This window comes from Anser anser (assembly GCF_964211835.1).
Source record: "Anser anser genome assembly, chromosome: W".
Lineage (NCBI taxonomy): Eukaryota > Metazoa > Chordata > Aves > Anseriformes > Anatidae > Anser > Anser anser.
Window position 1 is genome coordinate 12,500,360 of NC_139731.1, and position 18,618 is coordinate 12,518,977.

The window sequence follows — 18,618 nt, forward strand, 5'->3', positions numbered from 1 at the left end:
TTCTCTTTTAGCTGGTGGACACTGGTTCGTTCAGGTGAAGGGGAAGATAATCTTTCTTCAAGTTGGTGGATCTTTTCAGAAAGTTTCTCCACAGCCGAGACACAGGCCTGTAGGGAAGAGGAGAGATTTCCTTCGTACTGCCGGAGTATTTTAGTCACTTCATTCACTGGGGGATTCTCCTCCGCTTTCCAGGCTAGTATTGCCAATGAGCTGGCATATGATGATGGTGCACTCCGTACAAACTTCCGCCACATGGGTCGTGTACACCGGACTTCATCTGGATCTGCGGATGTTTGTGCGTCGTCTAGGTCCTTATAAATTACTTCCCGTACGGCCAATTCCCTCAGGTACTGGATTCCCTTCTCCATGGTGGTCCATTTGCCTGGTAGACATACAAGTTCTTCCTTGAAGGGGTACCTTTCCTGCACAGCTGACAGGAGACGCCTCCAGAGGCTGCGAGATCGTGCTCCATCTCCAATTGCTTTGTCAATGCGTGCGTCCCTAGCAAGGGATCCCAGCCGCCTGGCTTCCCTGCCCTCTAATTCCACATAATTGGCTCCCGTGTCCCAGCACCGGAGCAGCCAGGTGACAAGCTGCTCACCTATATAGCGACCAAAATCTTTTCGCACATCTCGTAGCTCACGCTGGTATGGAGTCCGGGTAGTTACTGTTGATTTTTCGACATCCCCATCCTCATCTTCAGTCTCCTGCACCTTTGATGGCCCAGCCTCGTCTTCACTATGCCCAGACTTAGCAGAAGACTGTCTGCGTTCTAAACGACCTGAGCCTCTATACCATTTTTTCACCTTGTCTACAGGGGCAACTTGCACTTCTACAGCTCGTTTCTCTAACCCAGACACAGGGTCTGCCACAGGGGTTGGAATACCCTCTGCGGGGTCAACTTGCACTGCTACAGCTCGTTTCTCTGACCCAGCCACAGGAGTGGGAGCAGCTGCAGGAGCTGGAGCTGCTGCAGGAGCTGGAGTGGCTGCAGGAGCTGGAGCTGGAGCTAGGTTGCTAGTAGCATCAATTGCAGCTCGATAGGCATAGGCCAGAGCCCAGCACGCTACAGTGATTTGTGTCACTTTGGAACTGCCAGAGTCATGACACCTTTTTTTCAAGCATTCTGCCAGCTTTTTAGGATTTTGCAGTTGTTCAGGGGTGAATGTCCAAAACACTGGAGGTGACCACTGCTCTAGAAACCTGCCCATATCCTCCCACACTCCCTGCCACTCGCAACTATCCCGCCTCAAGACAGATCTCCGGATGAGATTCCTAAGTAGTTGTTTAACCCTCAACAAAATCTGAAGCGCATTCAGGAGACATAACAACAAGAGCAGGCTGGTCTGAGTATCCCAAGGATATTCAACATCTCGGAGAACCACCGTAACTAGCTCGGGGGATAAGAGGGTGGTGGTGAAGGAGAAAGGGAGAGTGAACAGGTAGGGAAACATGTCTTCCCCTGTCCCCTTCACAGATTGGCTCCCTAACGAAAACAGGCAATAGGTGTAATTGCTAATAGTTTCCGAGATATGGGTTCCAAAGTATAGAGTCGACGTCAGTGCTGAGTACAAATACCAGGTTAAAGTCGTGACCAGATATTTCATCATTTCATAAGCCATTGTTACACCGCACAGTACCATAACAATCTTAAACCAGGGCCCGGAAAGGATGAACAGTGCAACAGGGAGCACATACAGAAAGTAACGCACCATAAAACTCAATTTGGAATACAGGTACAGCAGACTGGAGATTAAGGCAATCAACATCGTGACTAGCAACTATTAAGCAGGTCCAATACTTATACCAATTTTGGTTTAACACACTCTGGTCAAATCTGTCGATATCTCAACCCTTCGAGCCCCACGTTGGGCGCCAAAAGGACTGCTGTGGTTTAACCCGGCTGGCAGCTAAACACCACACAGCCGTTCGCTCACCCTCCCCCCTCCCTCTCTGGGATGGGGGAGAGAAACGGGAAAGTGAAGCCGGTGAGTTGAGATAAAGACAGTTTATTAAGACAGGAATATAATAATAACAATAATAATAATAATAGTGATAATGATAATAGTATTAACAATAATAATGTGTAAGAAAACAAGTGATGCACAATGCAATTGCTCACCACCCGCTGACCGATGCCCAGCCTATCCCCGAGCAGCCGGCCCCCCACCCCGGCCAGCCACCCCTATATATTGTTTAGCATGACGTCAGATGGTATGGAATACCCCTTTGGCCAGTTTGGGTCAGCTGTCCTGGGTCTGTCCCCTCCCAGCTCCTGCTGCACCCCCAGCCTGCTCGCTGGCAGGACAGAGCGAGAAGCCGAAAAGTCCTTGGCCTGGTGTAAACACTGCTCTGCAACAATTAAAACATCAGCATGTTATCAGCGCTCTTCTCATCCTAATCCAAAACATAGCACCCTACCAGCTACTAGGAGGGAAAATTAACTCTGTCCTAACTGGAACCAGGACAATATGGTTGGGCATAAAATGGCTCTTACTCCTGTAGCAAGCTAAACAAACAGAAGTCTTCGGCAAAGAAGCATGCCCTTCTCTACTCTCCTCCAAAGCCAGACTGTCACAACAGTTGCAACTGAAAAATCTTCATAGAGAGAGTACAAAGCCTTAAGGATCACAGCCTTAAAAAAAAAAATCTGGCAGAGTACTAAAGAAATTATAAATAGACTCCATAGCTATCACTCCCTGCACTTCTAATTCCCCAAATTGGATAGATACATATTCTTCCAAATGATGTAAAAAAATAAAAATAAAAAAATACGTAGTGCATCAAAGCCAAGTGAAGCTAGAAACAGATTCAGGAATCTGCATTCAGAACAAGTATCACCTCTGCTTCCAACTTTATACCAAATACATGGTAAAGCTCTTTTGAAGGAAAATGGCCTCACAACAAACCCTTCAAGTTGGAGGTCCACACTTCCATAAGCAATATGTGCCTTCACACACTGATGTAGACCCTTCTAATTAATATTTTCCTCCTCCCTTGTTCAGCCCTTCATGTTCTCTGTATTTGAGTTGCATTTTCTATAGTGAGAACAATGGGTTCAGAGGGACTTGCCAACATAACAGAACATGGATGTGTTGCCTCATTGACAGATGAGTTCAGAAAGTTTCTTCCATGTCATGATCACTTATAACAGTCTGCTAAGGTAAGAAAGCTTTTGACATTCTTCTTCAACCAGAAAACTATTTTGAACTAGAAAATGACAAATACAAGTACAAGACAACACAAAAATGAATAGCACATTACCAAGATACATTTAATCAAGGTGAGATGCTCTCTTCTCCTACCAACTTACCCACACACTCAGCATTACACACTTTTATGCTTTAGATGATCTCAACTCTTACAAATAAAAATGGAATAAAAATAAAGTTCCCTTGGTTAGAATGATATGTGGCCTAGATTTAGGGCGTAGGGGGTTCGTTTCCTCATTAACACTAAGCAACAGAACACATCCTGATAAATCACAGGAAGTACTACTGAACATTTGACAGTAAAGTAAGCAAGTCCATGTTTCTTTCTCAATTTATGAGAGAGAATCTAGTTGACTGTCTCAGATAAGCTGTTAGAAGTCCCTCCAGCAAAAACTTCAACCACGATTTCCTGAAAACTCTTGGGATAAAAAACATGCTATGCAACTCTAACATTGTTCCTATATACACAGTTCAGTTTTCTCTTTCAGTTTCTCCATAAAGTAAGGCTAACGAGCAACAGTGAAAAAAGCAACTACTTTCTGTATTCTCTTCTGCCACTATTAGCTTTCAATGCATCTTTCAGATATGGAACACTCCTCCAACCTCAATACTTGCATACCTACAACAGTTATGTGACTTCAAGTATCTGCCTCCCTTTTTAGGTTTACAAAGATTTCCCTTTGTGACAAGCACAGTATCACCTCAGGTCTCATGATTGTGGCACTACAGAGTAACTACAAACAGGTCAGCAGAACACAGGACAGTGCCCCACTGAGCTCTGCTGCAGAGAAAGTAGTAGCACATATATAAAAGATGGAGAACTCTACAGGAGACCAGCAGAACACCCACAACATTTTCAAGTTTCAGCCTTTACGCACAAGATAGAGAAGCTGCCCTGGTCCCCATTTCCTCCAGAGGAATTTCAGTGGAGACATGGAAAATCAATTTCTTGAATATGACTTTCCCAATCATTTTCTCAAAGTAAATAGCTACAACAAGAAATAAGAGCGGTTTAATAGAGAGGTAAAACCTTACCGTGTCTGAACTTCCTTCCAGCAATATGTTGATAGCTCTGTTCACATCCCCATTACAGTCATGTAATGCCACTATGCACTCATCCTGGTTTTTCCCCGTCACTTCCATAAGCTGGCAGTAAAAGTCACACATTAAAATATCCAAAGTATCATCATAAAGTAAGAGTTAATACCACCACAGATTGTAAGCAAGTATGCAGCTACTGTGTCAGAGCAATCTAAAATCCTAAATAAAGGTATCTACATTTCACAGATCTGCTTAGGGTTCAGGTAAGAGGCAGGATGAAACACAAGTTTAAATAGTAATCAAGAAAGCACCCTCTTGCACTTTTTTCCTTGATGCTTGCAAGCAAATGCTGTCACCCCATAGATACCTGTGTATGAGGGTAAAGACACCAGAAATCAGGACAGCTCCATTATCTCCCCCCTTTATCTCACTGTGTGAGTACAGCCATAAACTGTGGTGGAAAACAAATCCACCTGGAAAAACATCCAGACTGAGAAAAAGGTTAACTTCTCCAGTCAGCTCGGCTCCTTCAATCCGTTGTAGCATAAGACCACACAAACAGGCTATGTGATGACTGCTTAAGGAGAGCTAGTACTGAGCTATGCTTTATGGGCCTGCAGTACACAACCTGAAGAGTGAGGAATGGATATTAACAACCTGTCATGGGGTATAAAGTACCTCCACACAGGAAAAAAAAACAAGCTAGAAATATATATGCACATGTGAAATATTGTACATTTCCTAAGCAGAATTTAACTCTTATCATTCTTCCAATCAGCAGAGCTAGAGGCACTATTGATCAAGGTCCCTTTACTTCAGGACATACAGGACTTCACTTCCAGTACGGCAACAAAACAAGTTTATAAACAAGAACAAAAAGCAGTTAACAGTGACTGAGAGGTTTTACAAAGGGAAGGAAATTGAGAAATCTGCCCCTCTGCTGCATCAACGCGTTCACAATAACTCTTCTCTCTGAGTACATTCCTACATTCTACATGAGTTGTGACACACTCAGTAAGATAAAAACACCAATACCCTGAGCAGACCAGGTAGCTGAATCCTCAGTACTGCTTGAATTAACAATCTCAGCTCTAACAGCATAATGGAAGCCTGAAAAAATATATATATATATATATATATATATATATCCAAAGCTCAGCATGGTAGAGGAAACGGTGTGAGATTTTGTTTTCACAGTGTAATTCTACCATTTTCATATACGGATTCGGGAGGTCAGATTAAAAAAAAAACAACTACACAACACACACCGCTTCAATTCACCTTTAAGCTTTGATTAGATTTTTACTTTTCCTGAAAAACGGCTGTTTTAGCAAACTCAGTTTACACAGGTGACAAATTTTTCCCCTGTGCATGGACATGCAGGCAAGCTGAATTCACTCTTTATTCTAAAGATCATTAGGACCATACTAGAGATAGAGTCTGCAAGAGACATCAGCACAGATGAATTTTGGCTGAACGGCTCATCTACAAAGGATAATGCACCAGTATGACTACACAGCCAGAGCTATATTACCACACAATGTCTTATAAACAGAATTTTAACAGTGTAATAAAAGCACCTTTTCCTAGTCAAACTTATGTAATTCCAAAAAATATTTCATCCAAATCAGAAACAGCCACTCTAACTCCAAAATGTAAGCCAGCCTAGAGACACCTTAGTGCGGGGCATAAGAAGTTTGTGCCATAAGAAACATACTTGTTTCACTTTATCTTCAAAATCTGCATCGTTCTTATCGTAGATCATCTGAGCGAGGCGAATCTGTTCTGCTGTTGCCTGAAAAAAATGCAAACATCCAATAAAGTTCACAGAAAGTAACAATATTCTTTTTACAAGTATCTCCTGGTGTCACTATCTTCTCCACCGTTTCTCAAAGAGAAACGACACAACAAGCACAGAGGTGCTACAGGGAAGGGATTAACACTTGCTCTTCTATATTCATTTTACATTAAAAAGAAGTTTACTGGAACAGAAACAATTTCAACACTTGGCTTTGATGCTTAAACCACAGTTACGGGCCATTACATAGATAACTATACAATAAAATTAAATTTACTATGGAAGCCTATGTTTTGATATTTTACTCCTACTTTTATTTAGCAACTATCACTCCAAAGTTAGTTTTATCATAAAAAACAGTAACAGTATTTTTCTAAATTAACCCCATCTGCAATGATGCCCACTCACATCACCTTCCGTAACTCTCCCAAGAACGTGACCATAGATTTATGAGCACCTAAAAGAGGACAGGATTGCACCTCAGGACTCTGCCTGTGAACAGCTGCACTAATACTCATCTCTGAAAATTAGTAAAGGATCTTGCTATTTATATTTGTGTAGTGGGTTTATGTGGCAAGGTTTTGGTAGCAGGGGGCCATAGGGGTGGCTTCTGTGAAAAGGATCTAGAAGCTGCCCCATGTTTGGTAAGGGCCCCACTGCTGACCAGAGCTGAGCCAATAAGCGATGGTGTTTGCGCCTCTATGAGAGCATATTTAAGAATGGGAAAATTAAAAAAAAAACCTGCTACACAGCAGCTGGGAGAGTGAGAGGAGTGAGGAACAGCCTTGCAGGTGCCAAAGTCAGTGAAGAAGGAGGGGGAGAGGTGCTCCAGGTGCCGGAGCAGAAGTCCCCTGCGGCCTGTGGTGAGGACCATGGTGAAGCAGGCTGTCCCCCTGCAGCCCATGGAGTACCACGGTGGAGCAGGGTTCCACGCTGCAGCCCGTGGAGAGGAGCCCATGCAGGAGCAGGTGACCTGGCAGGAGCTGCTGCCTGTGGGGGACCCAGGTTGGAGCAGTTTGCTCCTGAGGGATGGACCCCATGGTACGGACCCATATCTGGAGCAGTTCTTGAAGAGCTGCTGCCTGTGGGAAGCCCACGCCGGATCAGTTCAGAAAGGACTGCATCTCGTGGGAGGAATCCCACAGCACAGGGGATGAGAGTGACCAAGAAGGAGCAGGGAAGACAAAGTACTGTAGACTGACCACAACTCCCATTCCCCATGCCCAGGGGAAGGAGGTGGAAGAGTGCAGATGGGGGGAAGGAGTTTTTGGTTTCTTTCCTTTGTTCCTCACTGCTCTAGCCCTTTTCATCATATTTTCTCCCCCCTCCCCTTTGAGAAAAGGGAGGTGAGAGAGCAGCCATGGTGGAACACAGTTGCTGGAACACGGTTGCCCACCCAAGTAAAACCACCACAATTTGGTGCCTCTGTAACATTTCTGGACCACAAAGCTACACTTGCAGCTTCTCCAGAAGTTGTCAGACTAAAAAGGATGGATGCAGTAAAACGTAAGTCCTAATATATTATGGTTGCCCCACACAGAAAGCAACTCAATACCCACTAATGTCTCAGCAGATACAGCTACTCTTCATAGCATGGCATTTTTAGTCCACTTGAACTGGATTCCTATGAAAATGCCAGAGATAACTGTATGTTACATGATCCTGAACGTAATTTGATTTCTGCTCAAATAGAAAAGATGTCTGTCTCTTGCTGGAGAAGGCTGATATTGAAGAGCTAAGACCCAAAATGCGTGTTCATGTGCTGCAAAATATTTCTTCATTAAGAAAGGGACCACTTCATCCACTGAAATTCTTGAGTAAAAGGAGTCATCCCAGGCAGCTGACTGAACCTCACCTTCCAGAGTATCACTTCAGAAAATAATGACATGCTCTGAGCCTCAGGAGTTTGATTCAGCCCCACCCTGCTTTGCTGTTGGAGTTGACCACAAATACAAGCTCTGGAGAAGGTCGCCAAGTGCAAATGCTGAGAAGAGTCTAAAAATTATTCCACCATACACCATCAGCTGTTTATTTGCTGAGAAGTTACTGCAGCTGTCCCCCAGTTCCTTGAGGGAAGTAACATTTGTCACACAGAGAGGCAATGTTCCAAGACAATCAGCATTTGTAACATAGTTAAGCACACCTTGCTATTTCACATTTCCCCAAGTACCATGCTGACAGCTTCCTATGTCAGCTGGTAACACAGATGAGAGATTACCCTGGAGTTCCCAGCTCCAAGCCCTGTGCTACCCAGAGTACTACACCACCACAGCAGCCTCCCAGCCCTGCGCAAAGAAACCCTTGCTTGGTGTCCACTACAAGCTCAGATAACAAAGAGGAAACGTCCACCACATTCAGGACTCATGCCTTACTGCATCCTTTTGCAAAATCTCCTCAGGCCCACAGTAATTTTTGAACTCAAGACATTTCTTTTACAGATATCCAGAAAAATTCAGACAATATAATTTCTGTACAGACATGACCGCATAGTTGACCAGAAACAGGAAGCCATTAAGATTTATTAATGACTTTTTTGAAGTCCACATTAGACAGAAATGCATCAATTTTATAACAATGAGATGTCTGACAGTATCTTCAACTTTCCTGCGTAAGCAGAGAGCTTGGAAATTTGCTAATATCGATGCCAGTGGACTACACTCATACAAAACTGAAGACCCAAAGCAAAACCAAAGCTGTTTTTATTACACCAACACCAAACCATTGTCACAAGAAGTTGTCGCACCCCAGGAACTGGTTGTTCTTTGTTTTTTAAGGCACTATCATCATAATACTTTATTAACCTATAAAATAGTATAAAACATTACTCAACCTTACAAGACACATGATCTCTGCAGTGTTAGGGAAGGTTATTCTCAATTAACAACTTGGAACTCCCAGAAAAGAGAAATGTGCAAAACAAAAAACTAAGTGACAGTAATAGGCCCAGATCTGACAATAAAATGGTGTATTTATTATTCAGACACAATAGAAAATATCTGCAGTGTAATTTCTTACCCAAGGGAACTGAGAGAACTGGCGGAGGAATTGGCCAAGCTGCTTTCCATCATTTATCAGCAGCCCTGGCTATCAGGGGAGGTCCCAGTCGACTGGCGGCTAGCAAACGTGACGCCCATCTACAAGAAGGGCCGGAGGGTAGACCCGGGGAACTACAGGCCTGTTAGTTTGACCTCAGTGCCAGGGAAGCTCATGGAGCAGATTATCTTGAGTGTCAGCACGCGGCACTTGCAGGGCAGCCAGGCGATCAGGCCCAGTCAGCATGGGTTTATGAAAGGTACGTCCTGCTTGACGAACCTGATCTCCTTCTATGACCAAGTGACACGCTTAGTGGATGAGGGAAGGGCTGTGGATGTGGTCTACCTTGACTTAAGTAAGGCTTTTGACACCGTTTCCCACAGCATTCTCCTCAAGAAACTGGCTGCTCATGGCTTGGACTGGTGTACGCTTTGTTGGGTTAAAAACTGGCTGGGTAGCCGGGCCCAAAGAGTTGTGGTGAATGGAGTCAAATCCAGTTGGAGGCCGGTCACTGGTGGAGTCCCCCAGGGCTCAGTGCTGGGGCCGGTCCTCTTTAATATCTTTATCGATGATCTGGATGAGGGGATCGAGTGCACCCTCAGTAAGTTTGCAGACGACACCAAGTTAGGTGCGTGTGTCGATCTGCTCGAGGGTAGGAAGGCTCTGCAGGAGGATCTGGATAGGCTGGACCGATGGGCTGAGGCCAACTGTATGAAGTTCAACAAGGCCAAGTGCCGGGTCCTGCACCTGGGGCACAACAACCCCAAGCAGTGCTACAGGCTGGGAGATGAGTGGCTGGAAAGTTGCCTGGCAGAGAAGGACCTGGGAGTATTGGTTGATAGTCGGCTGAATATGAGCCAGCAGTGTGCTCAGGTGGCCAAGAAGGCCAACAGCATCCTGGCCTGTATAAGAAGCAGTGTGGCCAGCAGGTCTAGGGAAGTGATTGTGCCCCTGTACTCGGCTCTGGTGAGGCCGCACCTCGAGTACTGTGTTCAGTTTTGGGCCCCTCACTACAAGAAGGACATGGAGGTGCTCGAGAGAGTCCAGAGAAGGGCGACCAAGCTGGTGAGGGGTCTGGAGAACAAGGCTTAGGAGGAGCGGCTGAGGGAGATGGGGTTGTTCAGCCTGGAGAAGAGGAGGCTCAGGGGAGACCTCATCGCTCTCTATAGGTACCTTAAAGGAGGCTGTAGAGAGGTGGGGGTTGGTCTATTCTCCCACGTGCCTGGTGACAGGACGAGGGGGAATGGGCTAAAGTTGCAGCAGGGGAGGTTTAGGTTGGATGTTAGGAAGAACTTCTTTACTGAAAGGGTTGTTAGGCATTGGAATGGGCTGCCCAGGGAGGTGGTTGAGTCACCATCCCTGGAGGTCTTTAAAAGACATTTAGATGTAGCCCTTAGTGATATGGTTTAGTGGAGGGCTTGTTGGTGTTAGGTCAGAGGTTGGACTAGGTGATCTTGGAGGTCTCTTCCAACCTAGATCATTCTGTGATCCTTAAATAACTGAAATTATGATCACTGTGATATGACAATGAAATCTCCACTTGGGAAAGCAACATTCGTCTAGCTTCAGAAATCAGTGGTGATTAAACAGTACTACATATTTCTGTTGATCTCTAAAGCTTAACTAAGCAGGAAGGCACATCTGATCTCTAAAGAAAAGGAAGTATGGTGCTGTAAAACATAATTGCTGTATATTAGCCATCTTCTCCATTGAATTGACCAAATTAGTATTCATTATGCATGAAGTAGAAATAATAGATGAACAAAATGAACAAAGGGCTAAGACCAACTGTTTAAAACCACTGAATCACAGGTTGGAAAGGTTCTCCAGTAATACTGAGGGCAGGTCCCATCAGAGAAACAGCCTGGGGCCAGGCAGAGATCCCACCACCTCTCTAATCCTCTTTCCACTATTTGACCACCTTCACAGTAAACTGTTCATTTAACATATGGAATTTCCAGTGTTCCAACTTGTACTATTGCTCGTTGGGTCCCACGGACTTGTTCACCTTCAGGTTCCTCAGATAGCCTTGAGCCTGGTCTCCTGCTACGGTGGGGGAACTTCATTCTCCCAGTCCCTGCCTTGAGATTGTGTGGCTTGGGAGTTGTGGAAAGGGCAACTACCAGTGAAGATTGCAGCTAAAAGTTGAGTACCCCAACCTTCTCCATGTGAGTCATAGCCAGGACCTATCTCATCAGGGGTGGTACAGTCTCCTGTATCTTCCTTTATGTATCTGTAGAAACCCCTTCTTGTTTTTCTTCACATCCCTGGCCAAGTTTAGCTCTAGCTGTGCATTGGTTTTCCTAATCTGGTCCCTACACTCCTGGATGGTACCCCTGTAATCTTCCCAGGATGCATGTCCCTGCCTATGCATTTCTTTTTTGTGCTTTAGTTTGGTTAAGAGGTCACCCTGCTCACTACCCTCCTGCAACCTTACTTATTATTAAAAACAAAACCGAATTCAACTTCACCTACTGAAAGTCACTTTCTAAATCCACACATTAGTATGAATCACCAGTAAGCAAAACACTGCAATGCATAGAGATGAGGGCTTGAGCTCACATAATACTGTATAAAACAGGAAGGAAGCCTCTCCACATTGAAGATCAGCCTTGAAAACGATGAAAGACCATTTCCCAGGGGAGCACCTCTAGACTGATGCATTCTCTGCCAGCAGAGAACTGAGGCAATTCTTGGACTGAGTCCAGTTTTGGAGAAGTACTTGACAAGAGAATGAGTTGCCTGAAGCAGAAACATTTTGCACTCTCTGTAACCCAGATAAGCACACAACTTAACTACTCTGCTGCTGAAAAATCAAGACAATGAGCTAATCTCAGATACTCAAAAATACTTTTTAATCCACTGATGATCTTCACTTCGCTTTCTGTGGAGACACTGCAGGCAATTCTGTGACTTACAGATACACTGAATCATGCTGTAGAACACAGCACATATCTAATAAAGCTTTTCCAACCCACCCAAACACCTGTATCAACCTGAGATCTTCTAGCATCATGAGACTAGCACACAGAGGAAGAAAATCTGAGGACACCAAGGTCGCAGAACAAAAATCCTGACACAACCATAGGCATAGAATTCCTCACTGATGGGAAATATCACTGAAAAACAATGCTCGTTTAGAGAGACAAATACACAAGCAAATTAAGGCTGTGGTAGATTACTAAACAATTGAAGTGAGATTTCAAAGATACTCTTCCAAAGTAAGTCTTTAATTTTTCCATCTTTTCTTAGTTTTTACTGACTTGTGGAAGAAATGCATATCATTACATGCTTACTTTGAATTCAAAGATGATTATACAGTGGCACATACCTGTACTACTTGTTTCTGTTGTTGTATTGGCTGTGTGGTTGAAATTTGCATTTTGTCCCGAGTGCCCCGGGTACGTTCACTGCCCACCGAAGTCATCATATACAGTATATACAAAACAACGTATGTACAAAATAGAAAATCTGAAAGAAAAAAAAGCATGAGTTAAGGTATGGCTCTGATTGAATACCCAGATAACATATAAATGCAGTAGCTTCAGCTTTATTTGCCTTTACCAGAAACTCTGGTAAAGGCAAGATTCCTGAGAAAGCAGCTTAAAAATTCTATTATTAGATTTATCACACAGTCTTTAGAGTAAGAAGAGGGAATAGAGTGGATAAAAAAAACATTCTTATCAGCTGACAGTGGTCTGTCTAGATCTGTACTTGCAGACTACATCTCCCAGATTTTTCTGGGTCTTTAACGTAGACTTTATCTGCTACTCTGCTGGGATTCCAGCTCTGGCTATAGGACTCCTTCAATTTCTATGATCTCTCCTGTCCTGTTTTGATGCCTGGAATTTCACCACACTCGTACCCACTCAGAACACTAATGCAAACATCATATTCACAAACCAGACTGTTCGTCTCTTCCCCATCATTAAATCTTTCCTACACATATAAGGAGGTCACTGCCAACACCCACTCAACTCCTCATCCCTCATTTGTAAGAGAAATGCCAATCCTTGCCTTTAAATCCAGGCTCTGTAGACAGGGTTTGTGTTTTCTGTTCTCCCTCATACTAACAGAAACCATTTACCAAACTACCCATTACTCTGCTTTAAACATACTTTTGTTGCAGGTGTTCATAAAAGAAAAACCCAGCCTCCCTACACACACACCAGTGCTGTCTTGTCTGAGGCAGTCAGCTTTCATTTCAATTTATCCTCCGTCACTAAAAACACTTGGGGGAGTAAGAAATTGCTTTTTTTCCAATGTTTGTATGGCACCTAACATAAAACTACCTGATGAATATATGGCTTTTAGCAGCTCTGATAACTGAAAATAGATCTCAGAACAGTTATGGTCAACTGCCAAGTTTCTGTCCCCGTGACACTGGGAAGTACAACTGCAAATTTATGGAACCAAAGACAACCTGCAAGTGGTGCCACCCAGGCAGAAGACACACAAAGCTGCAAAGTCTTTTTACTGCAGCCCCAGCACACAACCTGGCAGGGCAAATTGCTCTGGCACAAGTTTGGTATTGCCGAGCTCAGGGCACGATAATGCTCAAATGAAAACTGAGCAAACCACTGTGATTACACAGACAAGGATGTGTTCAGTACCAAACTGGTCACTAGCCTTCAGAAGTGGTATGTATCCAAAACTTAAGTTGCAACAAGCTGCCACTGTTCAAACACTGATCCCCAGTGCTCAGGAACCTCACCTAGATATCAAAAAGACAATTAACCCTGTTATGATCTTCAGTTCAGAAATATATTTTTGTTGGCCAAAATTGAACACAATTCTGTGTCTTTTTTTAATGTGATAGTTAAACCATTCAACAGAACCTGAGGAAAAAGTTATTTCCATGACCTCTTACATATTTAAGAAAAGGCCTGCCTTTACCAGGAACCAACTGTAGTATGATCTGAACAGGAACACAGTGTTTCTCCAGCTTCATGAATACCTTCACCAAAGCCAAGCTGTTTCACAGTCCCTTCGGGTGGTCTAACTTGGGTGTCTGCAAAATGCCTGAACAAACAGGCCTTGGGAGCACCACATTTTGACAGCCAGACACGGTCGAAGAGTGGTAACTCAAACTCCTGACAAAGTGTTTGACAGAAAGCAAAATATTAAGTAGCTGTGGACACGCTCTGAACAAGTTCATTTATCTCAGGATCTCTGCTCACAGCTGTCCAGTGATTTTAAACGTGTTCACAGAATCGTCTAGGTTGGAAGAGACCTCCAAGACCACCTAGTCCAACCTCTGACCTAACACTAACAAGTCCTCCACTAAACCATATCACTAAGCTCTACATCTAAACGTCTCTTAAAGACCTCCAGGGATGGCGACTCAACCACCTCCCTGGGCAGCCCATTCCAATGCCTAACAACCCTTTCAGTAAAGAAGTTCTTCCTAATATCCAACCTAAACCTCCCCTGGCACAACTTCAGCCCATTCCCCCTCATCCTGTCACCAGGCACGTGGGAGAATAGACCAACCCCCATCTTGCTACAGCCTCCTTTAAGGTACACCACATCCACAGCCTTCCCCTCATCCACCAAGCGTGTCACTTTGTCATAGAAGGAGATCAGGTTCGTCAAGCAGGACCTGCCTTTCATAAACCCATGCTGACTGGGCCTGATCGCCTGCTTGCCCTGCAAGTGCCGCGTGATGGCACTCAAGATAATCTGCTCCATGAGCTTCCCTGGCACCGACCTTACAGACTGTCCTCTGAGTCAACAATCACTTTGTCTGCTTGGTAAGTGATGCTGACTGGACTTCCAATGCCTTCAGGATGACTTAATTTTATATACACTAAAAATGACCTTCAGTTTTGATGGTCAGTTTTGTTTTTAAAATCAGTCTGCTCATTACAGTTTGAGTCTAGTAAGAATGAGAATGAGACAACCCTCCTGAAGAGGATACGACAGCAAGCACTAACCTCTCTGAAAGCCAAGCTAGCATTTCCAAATAAGATTATGATCACACTATGTTTTGCTGAGAAGTTGTAACTCCACTGGATCTAAATTTGTTCATCATTTCTGAATTAAAGTCATGTTTGCATAGATTGTGGTACCTAGAACTTCTAACATATTTCAAACGCTAATTTCTCTGCTCTCACTAGACAGAGCTCCTCAAAATATTGAGATCCACGTTCTGGACATGACTGAGGCACATGCACACTAAAAAAACCGAGGTTTTTATTTGTTTGTGAAGCACATGTTTATGTGCAGCACACACTTTGATAGCCAGAAACGATGTGGATCCAGAACAGAACTTTTTTCCTCCTCCCTTCACACACTGTGCCATGGCTGTTTGAGCCATGTTTGTTTTTCCAGAGGAAAGAATACTTGAAGGAAAAACAAAGGCACAGAAATGTTTGAAACACTCCTGAAGGTGTGCAGCAAGGTCAGCCTGCCAAGAGGAACAGACAGTCTAAGAATATAATGGGATCTTTAAAGCAGATCCTAACCTTGCAGCCCATGGCAGCAGCACCAGGTCTGAAGATCCCATCAAGCCAACAAGGACATGCTATAACCCATTTCAGACAGAAAGCATCCATTTCAGATGCAAACCACCCTTAAAAGCAGAACCAACAGCTCGATACAAAGAGGGCAGGAGAAGCAAAGCTTCAAGACGCCCCCTTGGCAGCCGATCCCACCAGCAGCAGGGCAACATCATGCCACCAGCAACTGGAGTTTCAAGCACTGAGTGGGGTATTATTAGTTAACGAGATAGGGCTCAACACAAACATTGCCTTGCTCGCACAGCAGTTGTCATAGCAATGAGTAGGGTATTACAAACAGAGGAACTTCATTTTAACTGCTGATCAAACGAGGAAAGAAGATTTGAGACAAAGACAAATCTCAAACATCTGCTTAATAAAGATCAGGAAAATGTTCAGAGCAGCAGGTGTTTCTGCTTCCATGTCAAGGTCTGGCTCCGTTCAGAAGCCCCTCATCAGCAGTTAATGCTTGACCTTGTAAACACATCGCAACTCTAGTAAGCAGCCCAAATAGCTGTAACGTGCCTCTATTTCTTCAAAATAAACAAAACAGACCCCCCCAAGCACGAAAGGAGCAGAAAGCCTTGAAGACCTGACTTCCCAAAACTGTCACGTAAAGAAAGTAACCACACTTGCTTTCTTGACAGTTAAAAAAAATGCTTGTTTATATCAATGGAAAAAGGCTTACAATCTAGTGCCTCCAGAGGAAGACTGTCTTTACATAAAGAAAATCAAATAAGTTTACAGAAAAAAGTAACAGAATTGTTCACAGCTACGTTTAACTTCTCAAGCACTACAGAATTTAAAACTAAGCACTTCCACCTAAAGCCAATAAGTAGACTTAGAAATTAGAAGAAAGTCTTTTCAAAGAAAAATCATCCCAAATGTTGTCTGTACAGCAAGCCTATACAGATACAACAGCAGATATATTATTGCATAGTAAGTCACCATCAGACTGGTGATGGAATGACAACAGCTATTCTAGCACCCAAAAGGGGAAGCTAAATGTTGGTAACTCAACACCCAACTTTTCTAGGACAACCAAATCCTAGCCCCACACATCTCCACACAAGTGGCATTCAACAAGTTGCATTTTGGCTTTGGGTTTTTGAAAGAAAGGAAGAAGGCAAAGAATCAATGAATAACCACATTATCAGTGCAAAAAGCAGGTTTATGAAGCTATCATAATGCTTTCTTTAAACTTTTGTTCAAGTTTCCCTGGGCAAGAAACCTAGACTCCAGAAAAGTCAGAAAAAAACTCGAGATGCACAGAATACCAATCCCTCTGACAGTGCGGCAGGCCCCGCAAGGCACAGTAAGTCTGTTGCTGAGCATCCAGGGACAGGCCCAGCACTGCAATACCACCCAACTTTCGAGAACCCTTCTGAAATTAAATACTCACTTCCATCAGCTGAACAAAACATTTGCAGTTTCAATTCTTTTCCTAAGGCAGTCTTGAGAAAGTTATTTTCTTGATTCTGGACACAGATCTGTGATAAAGAACACTGCAGAAATCTGCGTGAACACCTTAGAAGCATGATTGCTTTTTTATGCTCTAATCACAAAGCTACTCAGTCAGGAATTTTGTGCAACGACAGGGCTGGAAAAAGGCTGCAGGACACTGCTTTATGATGGCATGACTACCATACATGTACAATGAGGCCAGATTTTATTGCCACAGCAGTAGTGTGACATGAGCATGAGGAAAAAGCGTGGGGATAAAACTGGCTGCTAAGCGTTGATTCAGTGCATTTCCCTCAAGTGCTATTGTCTGAAGAACTTCACTACTTTCAGTATGGCTTGAAAGGGGAAAGGAGTTTGCTAGAGTCAGATGTTCCTCAGGAAGAGTGCTGATTACTCAGGGTCTGTACTGCCCCAAGCCAACAACACCAAACCTGAGCTCGTGGATCCTGAGAGGATTCGTGTCTCATTTTACCTCCTCCTGTGGTAAATCAGAAGAATATTGATGGCCAGGAGTAGACCATCACTGGCAGACCACAGGAAACAGAAGTTATACTCTTTTACGTTTTACCACAAGATGAGGACTGTTGGGAGTGGCCAGCTGTCAGCCCAAGTACCACCAAAAGCCTAACAGATACAACTCCAGTTGTCATCTACCCTCATCTGTTCACAAAGCTTGGAGAACAGGCAGTTGCATACCAATACCCACCTTTCTTAAAAACCACAGAGTTGTTTGAAATTACTATTCTGCATCCTGCATCAGACTCAGTAAATTTATAATTAGCTAAGAGCACACCCCGATCTACAGAAGTCAATCGCTCATCACCAGATCAAAACAGAAAACTCATTTCAAGGCTTAGTGTTCCTAAGTGTTATGGAAAGGAAGACAGAAATATAGGAATAGGTGCTACAAATAAAAGAACAGACAGCACTTTTTTTGGAAGAGATAAGTGCTCAGTCCTCCAAAGACTGGAGATGTGCAAAGGCTACTCACATACCTGGGACTGCTCCAAAAAGACTCATGTGGTAGGGGCACTGAACAGGATATGTTTTTCACCAGCAGAGCAGGTTTCAGTCATGGAGTTAAGTAATACCATTAATATATTATTAAAAAGCTAATCTCATAATATTCATCTTTGCTATTATCCTAGCGTCTCTGCCTAACAGATGCTGTTTTACATTTTAGTATGTGCTGGTGATTATCCTAGCTTTAATAAAAATCTGCCAGCTGCATCCAACAAACATCAAGTGGACTTGTCTTCATCATTCCTTTATAAATATTCAAACTTCAGAAGCAACAAGCGCCCTTATTCATACAGAAACTTTTGAAGAAGAAATCGACATTACCCCAAATTCTCATGAATTAAAGAAAAACAAGACAATCATACTAAAAAAAAAATCAGAAAAAAACATGATCGACTTCTGTTCAGGACTTTATCTTTCATGCAACCAAGGTAATCTTCAGACTGCTAAAAAAACAGGTATCAGAACCTACCCAGCCTCATTGCTGTCAGAGGACAACACTCACTAGTGACCCTGAAGAGCCAAGAGGCACAGAGTGCCCTACAAGATT

The 18,618-nt window shown here is 43.6% G+C and overlaps 1 protein-coding gene across 2 annotated transcripts in view; it reads right to left on the reverse strand.

Annotated features, from left to right (window-relative positions):
* The window catches only part of LOC310888745 (ubiquitin-associated protein 2-like), a 128,594-nt gene that overhangs the window by 93,230 nt on the left and 16,746 nt on the right, over window positions 1-18,618 (reverse strand). For both annotated transcript variants that reach the window (XM_083815758.1, XM_083815757.1), the window contains exons 2-4: window positions 12,416-12,555; window positions 5,971-6,048; window positions 4,248-4,358 (exon numbers count right to left, since the gene is read on the reverse strand). In XM_083815758.1, the coding sequence (XP_083671884.1) occupies window positions 4,248-4,358; window positions 5,971-6,048; window positions 12,416-12,555 (329 nt within the window). The remainder of the gene's footprint in view (window positions 1-4,247; window positions 4,359-5,970; window positions 6,049-12,415; window positions 12,556-18,618) is intronic.